We start from the raw sequence: 9,831 nt of genomic DNA, 5'->3' as shown, positions 1-9,831 counted from the left end.
GCCGGAGCGGTACCTATTTATGTACTTGCACTTTGACATACTTTCGAACTGCTAGGTTGGCAGGAGCAGGGACTGAGCAATGGGATCTCACCCCGTTGCAGGGATTCGAACCACCAACCTTCTGATTGGCAAGCCCTAGGCTCTGTGGAAGAGGAGCTGTAAATTGCGGCAGCTGAAGGTCACTCCAAGCCTCCATACTCCCAGGAAACACTGAGTGGTATGACGTCCCTGGAAACAGACCTTGGATCAGATGAACAGGAGTCACAGCAGATCTTCCACCACAGGCGCATGAGAAGACCATCGCTATTTGGCCATTGCAGCTGGGGAGGCCCAGTCTGGCATCATTCCCTGCTCTCTTTTGGAAATTTGGGAGACCAGAAGGCAAGCTTCTGGAAACGGGAAGGTCGCACAATTGCGATGGGGAGCTGAAGGGATGCAGGACACCCCAATAATAGCCATCCAAGAATGGGGAGCTTAAAATCCTTTTCATGCAAAAGACCCAAGGGTGGACTCAGGCAGAGGATCCCTTGTCCTGGGTTTCCTCCCGACACGATCCCAGAGAGCAATGCAGAAATGAAGAGGCTTCTTCGACTCCCTCAAGCAGGCTAGCAGCTAAGGGAATGCACCACCAGCATGCAAATGGCACCATTTGGATGGATCAATGACAGCACAATAGGAGGAGACACATTTGCAGAAGGACTCCAGGGGATTTAATGCCAGCCTAATATGGAGGCCCCTTTGCTGTTTTTTTCAAAACACACAAGAGTAATGGAGCCATGTACCTTTCTGTTTCCTAAACTGAGATGCACCTAGATCTTGCTGCAACCAAGAGGTCAAGCTACACACTCTTTGGAGCAGTAAGCACCACCCAGTTGCAGAATCTGAATCAGAAGAAGAAGACAACACACCCAACTTTTGCTGCAGGACACGACTCCAGGCTCCGCTGCTGCAGATCTTCAGTCGTCTGGGGCTCTCCTCCTAACCCCCACAAGTGGTCTCAGGTTACGTTTTCCAGGTAGCCAGCCAAGCTCAACATGGCTCTCAGGTTGCAGCAGGGCAGCAGGCCGTCTCCTCATGCCTCAGGAGCAGGGACATCCGGGAGAAGGTCTTCAGGCAGGTGTGACACTGGTATTTCTTGATGTCGGAGTGGGTCTGCAGGTGGGCGCGGAGGTTGGAGCGGTCGGCAAAGGCTCGGCTGCAGTGCGAACAGGCGTACGGCTTTTCACCTGGAAAGGGAGGCCAGAAAGAAAGACAGATGAGCAGCCAATGCCAGGGCTGTCGTAGGACCTTGAACCTGGTTTGTAGTAGATGGGCAGCCAGCGAAGATGCTGTAGCAACAGAGTCCCATGTTGTCAGCCAGATGCCCCACCAGCAATCTGGCCAGCACATTCTGCACCAGAGCTGGAGCTTCCAAACCAGGTCCAAGGGCAGCCCCACACACAGCGCATTGCAGTAATCCAGCCTCAAGGTTACCAACGCATGGGCTACAGGCTATCCCTGTCCAGGAACTACAACAGCTGGTGAACCAGATAAAGCTGGTAAAAGGCACTCCTAGCCACAGAGGACACGTTGACCTCAAGTGGCAAAGATGTATTCAGGAGTACCCTCAAGCTATACACTTGCTCCATCATAAGGAGTACAACTCCATCCAGAACAGGTAAACTGCCTGTCTCCTGACTGTGGGAACCACCTATCCTACCCCATCTTCCCAGGATTCAAGCAGTTTATTGGCCCTCATTCGTTCCACCACTATGTTCAGAAACTAATTCAGAACTTTCACAGTTTCTCCCGATTCCAATGTTATGGTGAAGTAGTACTGCATGCCATCAATGCAGTGGTGACACCTCGCTCCAGAACTCCTAATGACCACCTGTAACAGCTTTATATAGATGCTAAACAGTACTGGGGAAGACAGTTCCCTGCAAAACTCCATAGCACAAGTGCCAGGGGGCCAAGGAGCACTCACCCAGTGCTACTCTAGGAATATGGCCTGAACATTAATTTATTTATTTATTTCTTCCATTTATATGCCATCTTTTCCTCCAAGGATTTCAAGGTGCTGTACATCAGGCATCCCCAAACTCGGCCCTCCAGATGTTTTAGGACTACAACTCCCATCATTCCTAGCTAACAGGACCAGTGGTCAGGGATGATGGGAGTTGTAGTCCCAAAACATTTGGAGGACCAAGTTTGGGGATGCCTGGTATACATGGTTCTCCCCTCCCCATTCTATCCTCACCCTCTGTCCTGTGAGGTAACTTAGCTTCACGGCCAAGTGGGGATTCAAACTCTGATCTCCCACATCCTAGTCCAGGGGTCAGCAAGGTTTACCTTGCCTGCACTGGTTTACTCCAGCGGAGATCCCTCCATGGGCTGAATCACGCCCGTGATTTCTGGCGTCTGTGCATGCACAGACACGATTTCTGGCGCTGTGGACGCAAGTCCCCGTGCCACGCCAGTTTAGCGCAGTGTGCGGGGACTTGCCGAGCGGGCAGCTCAGTTCGGGGGCAGCTCGTGGGCCGCTTAAACAACCCCCATGGGCCACTTGTTGCCTTAGTTTGCTGACCCCTGCCCTAGTCCAATGCTCTAACCATTACACTATACTGGCTGTACCCAAGGATGGGGAACCTGATTCATTTATTTAGACCATTTCTATACCACTTTAGTACAGGAAACTAGAGCAGTAAATGTTACAGAAATACACAATAAAACCACACACACACACACATCCAGAGCGGTAGACTCGTAATCTGGGGAACCAGGTTCGCATCTCCGCTCCTCCACATGCAGCTGCTGGGTGACCTTGGGCTAGTCACACTTCCCTGAAGTCTCTCAGCCCCACTCACCTCACAGTGTGTTTGTTGTGGGGGAGGAAGGAAGGGAAAGGAGAATGTTAGCCGCTTTGAGACTCCTTCGGGTAGTGATAAAGCGGCATATCAAATCCAAACTCCTCTTCTTCTGGCACAATCTCCCCAATGAAAACCTTGCAGCCTCCTGGCTCTCACCTGGGACTCCACCCATCCACCCTGGCTCTTACCAAGGGCTCAAACAAACTCACAGATCACCCCCCCTCCAAAATCGGACAACCAAGAGGGTTCCTGGAACCTGCTGCCCTCACCCTCATATCTCACTCTTGGCTTGCGTCTATGGGCTTGATGGAGCTTCCTCAGACTGCCTCTCATTCAGCACCCAATCAGCTGCATGACTCATATCCAGCCCCACGGCTTAGCAGCCTTAGTGAGTTTTCCAGGGGTCCCAAGGATGGCAGCTAGGGTATCCCCTTCCACACACTGTTCTTTCTCAGGCCACTGCACAGCTCTCCAGTTCCATCATCCCCAACCTGCAAACTTTATTTTATTACTAATTTTTGATTGAAAACACATTGCTAAACTGCTTACTATTTTTTTTAAAAAAACCCAAACAGCTTACAAAAACGCAGACATAAAAACAGTATCATAAAAACAGAGATTAAAAAAAAACAAATGAAGCAGAAATCTAGTAATAGCAGGGGTTCAATCTCACAGGGCCAGGAAAAGTCTTTACATATTTATTTTTACAATTATATTCCACCTTCCTCCAGTGAGCTCTAGTTGGCATACATAGTTCTCCTTTTCCTCCTCATTTTATCCTCAAAAGAACCACCCCGTGAGGCTGCTTAGGCTGAGAGACAGTGACTGGCCCAAGGTTACCCAGTGAGCTTTATAGCTGAGTGGGGATTTGAACCCTGGTCTCCCAGGTCTTAGCCCAACACTCTAACCACAACGCCACACTGGCTCACAGCTGTTCAGTCGTAGCTTGCGCCATGAACAACTTCAGTGGCAATGCCCTACACTGGAGTTATTCATGCAAGTCTGACGCAGTATTTACATAAAAACATCTGACGGGCTCAGCTGGATTGGAATGAGGTTCCCTCCAGCATAACAGTTCTCAGCTGCTCTTGGGTGACCTTTCCCCTTTATACACTTCTGCCCAGTGAATCATAAAAAGTGCCCTGCTGGATCAGAGCAAAGGACCCTCCAGCCTAACAGTCTGTTCCCAGAAGTAGCCAGCCAGGTGGTGGAGGGACAAAGCAAGCCCTGGTAGCAACAGCTTATAGTTGTGGTCTGTTCCCCCAGCAGCTGGTATTCAGAGGTACACTGCCTCTGGATGGGGAGGTTCGATTTAACAAGAATTTTTAAAAACAGTGAGGCAAAGGCTCTTGTACGTGTTTCTTTGTATAGCAAATTCCACTTGCACACTGAGAAAATAGGTGGACAATGCTATGAAAAAAGAACATCCAGAGTTATCCATCCCAATTAAGTCAGAGCTTAATTAAGGTTGAGGTTCACTCCAGCTTAGGCCCAGAACCCATTTACAAACCTAGAGCTGAGCACTGGTTCAGGTGACTTAACAAGATGAGTGCCTCTCTGAACATGTGCAGAGTGCATTTCAGGAGAAGGCTGGTGGAATGGTTAGAATCTCAGACTAGGACAGTGGAGACCTAGTGAAGCTCATTGGGTGAGCTTGGATCACAGACCAACTCACTCTTGCCTTCCTTATAGGGTTACTGGGAGGATAAAATGGGGGAAAGGGTGGCCTATATATAGTGCCAACCAACTTGGATCCTACAACCGGCAGGTGAGGCTGCCCTGTTGGTGTTGACCCATGACAGGGTCTTTTCAGTGATGGTTCCTCTGTTGTAGAATGCCCTCCCTAGTAAAGTACGGCTGTCTCCATCATTACTAACTTTCAGGAAGAATTTGAAAACATACCAAGGCATTTGCAGGCTGAAAAATAGTATTCCTGGCAACCTTGTGATCATTGGATGGAATAATGTCTTTAACTGCAATTGCTTTTGGAAAATATTTTTAACTGAAACTGTTTTTAGTTTTAATTGTTTTCAGAATGTTTTAACTGCTTTAGAATCTTTCTGCTTTGTTTTTAAATAGTGTATCTGCGTGCTGCCCTAGGGTCCTTGGGGAGGAATTACATTCAATAAATAATAAATAGCAAATAGAAGAAATAAATATAACCTCCTTGGCTCCAACACCAGAGGCAACGTTTATCACAGCAGAGTTTGAGGGCCCAACAGTTCCACCCAGCCAAACCAAAATGCAAGTGTTCTCCAAACTTCCCCCCACTTTGCTCTCCCTTCTTTTCCATGCACATTTGCCCCCTTCCTCGAGGTCGCCCCCTACCTGTGTGTGTCCGGATATGCCCCTGCAGCAGCCAAGGCCGGGAGAAGGCTTTACCGCAGATCTTGCACATGCAAGGCAGCGTGTGGGTGCGGATGTGCATCTTGAGGGCTCCCAGGCTGGCGTACTCCTTGTCGCAGTGCTTGCAGTTGAAATACTTCCTTGCTGTGGTCGCCTGCAGCTTGCAGCGCTGCTGCCTGTGTCGGGCCAGGCCTGAGAAGGTGCTGTAGGCCTTGCGGCAGTCTGGACACTCAAACGTCTCCAGGGGGTCGGCAGCTATGCCTTGTGGCCCCTGCAGTTTGTCTCCATTTCCCTCTGCTGGGCTGCCCAGGTTGGGAGTCCTCCTTTGGAACAGGCTGAATGCCAACGGGAGATTGAGGTTGTTCTGGTTATCACGCAGAGGGGTGGCAGAGCCCCAGCTGCCTCCAGGGCTGCTCCCTGAACCCACTTGGGAGCTCAATGTGGGCTCCCCTTTGGCTTCGCTGCTCTGCGGGAGAGGCGGGGACAAGCAGGCAATGGCGGAACTGTGGTCCCAGAGGCTACCAGCTTCACAGGGGGCTGCCGGACAAGGCGTGCCATCTTGACTGAGGAGGGGGAATGCTGCCCCTCTCCAGGAGTGGCATAATCCACTGAATTCTGCGGGGAGACACACAAAAACAAGTAAATAACAAGCAGCCATTGTTCCTCAAAAGCCTCTTTGCCACTACCAGACAACATGCCTACCCTGCATATTTTGGAAGAATGTTCATTCCCTGTTCAGATGCCCACCAGAGAAGGATGTTAGGCTGGCAAACAGGCAGGCATGAAATGTTAGGCAGGCTCCATACATGGAACTTTTCAGACTGGCCTCTTTGTACCTTAGCTTACAGAAACAAATTGTGTTGTTGGATCCGACTTTGTTGCCTGGCCCTTGTGATTGTATCATTCTGGGTTGTTGCTGTTGGATCGCTAGTTTTTAATAATTTGCGATTGTTTTATTGAAATTCTTTTTAAAAATATAATCTACTGTATTTTTGTTCCTGAAGGGTGATATGGGGGAGGAAAGTAAATAAAATAGTTGGTTTTAACTAAGTAGCATAAGAACATAAGAAGAGCCTGCAGGATCAGGCCAATGGCCCATCTAGTCCAGTATCCTGTTCCCACAGTGGCCATCCAGATGCCCCTATGAAACCCACCAACAGGATTCAAGCACAAGAGCCCTCTCCACTCCTGTGGTTTCCAGTAACTGGTATTCAGAAGCTTTACTGCTTCCAACTGTAGTCATCATGGCTAGTAGCTATTGACAGCCTTTCCTTCCTCCATTAATTTGTCTAATCCTGTTTTAAAGCTGTCTAGGTTGTTGACCATCACTGCTTCTTGTGGTAGTGAGTTCCATAGTTTAATTAAACTCATTTCCGGTATTATAAACCATTGCATAGAAGTCTCTCCTCAAGGCTGCCACACTCAAACATTTTGCATTATGCTCTCATAACACTGCAATATGCACATGCAGTGTACACACAGTTCCAGTAAAACATGCATCATACGGGTGCAAATACCGCAGAAACACAATTTGCCCACGGTGCCATGTATCAAGCACTGGAATCAGTACACCAGACACTAAGCTAACCTGGAAGCATTATTTTTTAACAAATAAAACATATAATAGAATGGATTCAGAGAGATGCTGTCTGTTGCAACCATTTGGCCATAGTGGTTAATTTAAGAATAAGTTTTATTTTGCAAAACGATCTTCCAAGAAGTGTGTAAGGGAGTGGGGGAGCCATATTTGAGCCTTGCGTTGAAGTGCCAAGATGCTCACAAGATTATTGAGCTTACCCTTATGAATAAAGGTAAAGGGACCCCTGATCGTTGGGTCCAGTTGCGGACGACTCTGGGGTTGCAGCGCTCATCTTGCTTTACTGGCCAAGGGAGCTGGCGTACAGCTTTCGAGTCATGTGGCCAGCATGACTCAGCTGCTTCTGGCGAGCCAGAGCAGCGCACGGAAACGCTGCTTACCTTCCTGCCGGAGTAGTATCTATTTATCTACTTGCACTTTGACGTGTTTTCGAACTGCTAGGTTGGCAGGAGCAGGGACCGAGCAACGGGAGCTCACCCCGTCACAGGGATTCAAACCGCCGACCTTCCAATCAGCAAGCCCTAGACTCTGTGGTTTAGACCACAGTGCCACCCGCGTCCCAACACCCTTATGAATACCATAAAGCAAATACTATCCTGTCCCAAAGAGGCAACACTTGGCATTTTTAAAATATCTGCATGCCACCTCCTAATCTTGGCATTCTTTATCTGTGTACAAAAGGGTTCAGTGCAAGGGTAGAGGGACCCTGGCTACCTAACCTGGAAAAGTTGCTGTTTGAGTGAAACCTACCCTCCAGGCCACATCACACTTTACCACAAGGAGGACACTGGGAACAGCCCCCCACCCCACCCCATGACAGCACAACAGGTTTTTCACACCAATGCTGTGACATTGTGCCCCAGCCTTTCCATGCATCTTATTTATGCACAATGCAGCACATTCAGTTGCCAATTGGTGCCACAAGCTGTGTGGACACGTTTGACACCACGTACAGTAGTCAACTACACCACACACCCAGGGAAGCTATTTCGATGTGACAAAGGTACAAGATAAATGACTCCGAAACTCACCAAGTAGACATTCTCATATAAGCATGTACTGAAGTGTGTCTGGCAGGGAGAAGGGAAACCTCCTTTTGCCCTGGCATCCACTCTTCAGATTTCTGGGGCTGGGCAAATATTAGGCACTCCCCACCCATTTTCTTTTTAAAATAATCTTGGCAGTTTAACAGTATTTACAGCATAAACACTTTTTAGTGTCCTGGAGTTAGCATATTCTCTCCACTGTTGGTTTTAATTTCGTAGATTTAGATTCCTCTTTCTGAACCTAAATGTTGCATTTATTCAGGCTTTCTTGTTGAGTGAGGTCTGGGTGTTGATGTTTGGCCTACGATGTTTCGTTTGTATTATTTTAAAAACTGTATATTTTTCCTCCAAGCTGCCTATGGGCATTTTGCATTCGACAAGGAATAATGGCAATTGCATACATAGAAATGTGAGATAGAATGGAGAAATAATCGCTGCTAGATTAACTTTAAAAAAACCCTAATGTTTTTATTATACTTGAGAACTCAGATGGGGTGGGTGAGGGGAAACAAACACCTTTATAAACCGCGCGCGGGCCCCCTCCCAAACACGCTAAGAAAAAAGCAGCCGCCGGGTAAAAACGAAGGCCACAGTCCGAAACACACTTTACTAGAGACTCAACGCCATTGAGCGCAATGGGATTTACTTCCGAGCAGACACGTATAGGCTTGTGCTGCAAATTAGTTTTCTATTTCCAAGCGCACTTTAAGCAGCAAAAAGGGCTCTAAAAACTCATCCCCGACCCCATCACGCAATCCTAAACGGGCATAATTGGGACAAAGCCCCTACGGAGCTGCCTTCTGAGTAAACAAGCGCAACGCTCGGAGTTTGAAGCGCAAAAGGAAGCCGGTCGGAGGTAAAAATGTGGAGAGGGAAGGGAGACAGCCCGCTCTATAAGGGGTCGGGACAGAGAAAAGCGCTCGAGGAGAGCTACGAGAAGGGAAAGCTTGAAGGATCCTGTTAACAGACCCGTCGTGGGCAGCGCGCTCAGCTTTCCAAAGCGCCGCGCGCCCTGGGCACAAACCACCTCACCCTTTCTTACCTTGGCGGCGCGTCTCCAGCTGGCCGTAGTTGGGGACGCGAGTGCTGGAGGGCTTCTTGACCAAGAAGGAGCGCGGCATGGCGAGCGGAGAGTCCCGGCGAAGCGAGTCGACCGGGCAGGTGCAATAAACCCGCGGGCTCATTAGCATGGGCTTCCCGCCGAGCCAACCGCCGGCCGAGGGGCAGTCCTTGGCCGCCTCCGCCAGGGCCGCCTTCCTCGCGGCAGGTGCAAAGCCCAAGGGGCGGCCACCACGACTACGACGCCGGGGAAGCCCCGCAGCGGGCTCGCTCGGTCGGGGCAGAGGAGGGGATCACCTTGAATCCTCCCGCTAGCCTCCAAGGTTAAGGTGTCCAACTCCGGCTAGGCGAGGTCAGCTTCTCCCGCCACCCCTCGCTTAAAGGAAAAGCACGTCGGCGACTTGGTCTCTTGGTGCAAGTCAAGGCAGTAGTCCAGGGCTCGCTCAGCGAAGCAGCAGGGCTTTATCTCGCCACGTCTGAAGTAGAGCCCTGCTGGGTCAGAGCAAAAGGCCATCCAGGCTTTCACAAGCCTAGGATACAACCAGGAGCCCACAAACAGGACAGGAGGGCAAGAAGAGCCTCTCCAAATCACCCCCAGCAATGGTTATTCAGAGGCACCAGAATATAGGCCAGCTGGACCACAGCATTGGCTTATCTAGCTCAGTACAGTATTGTCTACAATGACTGGCAGCGGCTTCCCAGGTTGTCAAGCAAGGAAGGAATCTTTTCTAGCCCTACCTGGAGATTCTGGGGAGGGGATTGAACCTGGGACCATCTGCCAGCAAAGCAGATACTGTAACCATTGAACCACAGCCCTTCACAAAGCAGGCAAGAGGGTTTTTGTTTCCCAAAGCAGCTGCGGTTGTCTGTGCACTTATCCCACTTGAGTAAGTACGTAGATTTATTTTGGGGAGGGGGGCAGGTTTTGTGTGGA

The 9,831-nt window shown here is 49.6% G+C and overlaps 1 protein-coding gene across 1 annotated transcript; it reads right to left on the bottom strand.

Annotated features, from left to right (window-relative positions):
* Nucleotides 1-415: 415 nt before the first annotated feature.
* On the bottom strand, nucleotides 416-9,091 carry SNAI3 (snail family transcriptional repressor 3). The gene is made up of 3 exons (XM_033156994.1): nucleotides 8,881-9,091; nucleotides 5,178-5,810; nucleotides 416-1,226 (listed from the first exon to the last, which is right to left on the bottom strand). The coding sequence occupies exons 1-3, from the start codon at nucleotides 9,026-9,028 to the stop codon at nucleotides 1,042-1,044; spliced, it is 966 nt and encodes a 321-aa protein (XP_033012885.1). The 5' UTR covers nucleotides 9,029-9,091; the 3' UTR covers nucleotides 416-1,041.
* Between the last annotated feature and the right edge of the window lie 740 nt (nucleotides 9,092-9,831).

The sequence above is a fragment of the Lacerta agilis genome, chromosome 8 (genome assembly GCF_009819535.1).
Source record: "Lacerta agilis isolate rLacAgi1 chromosome 8, rLacAgi1.pri, whole genome shotgun sequence".
NCBI lineage: Eukaryota > Metazoa > Chordata > Lepidosauria > Squamata > Lacertidae > Lacerta > Lacerta agilis.
Note: the sequence above shows the minus strand (reverse complement) of the source record. Positions and strands in the feature narration are given on the sequence as shown.

Bases quoted from the DNA above. Each gene is read 5' to 3' on its own strand.
- SNAI3 (XM_033156994.1), bottom strand. From the start codon at position 9,028: ATGCTAATGAGCCCGCGGGTTTATTGCACCTGCCCGGTCGACTCGCTT. The intron at 5,811-8,880 runs GTAAGAAAGGGT...GTCTCCCCGCAG, and splicing joins GCTGGAGACGCGCCGCCAAG to AATTCAGTGGATTATGCCAC. The intron at 1,227-5,177 runs GTAGGGGGCGAC...CTCCCTTTCCAG, and splicing joins GCATATCCGGACACACACAG to GTGAAAAGCCGTACGCCTGT.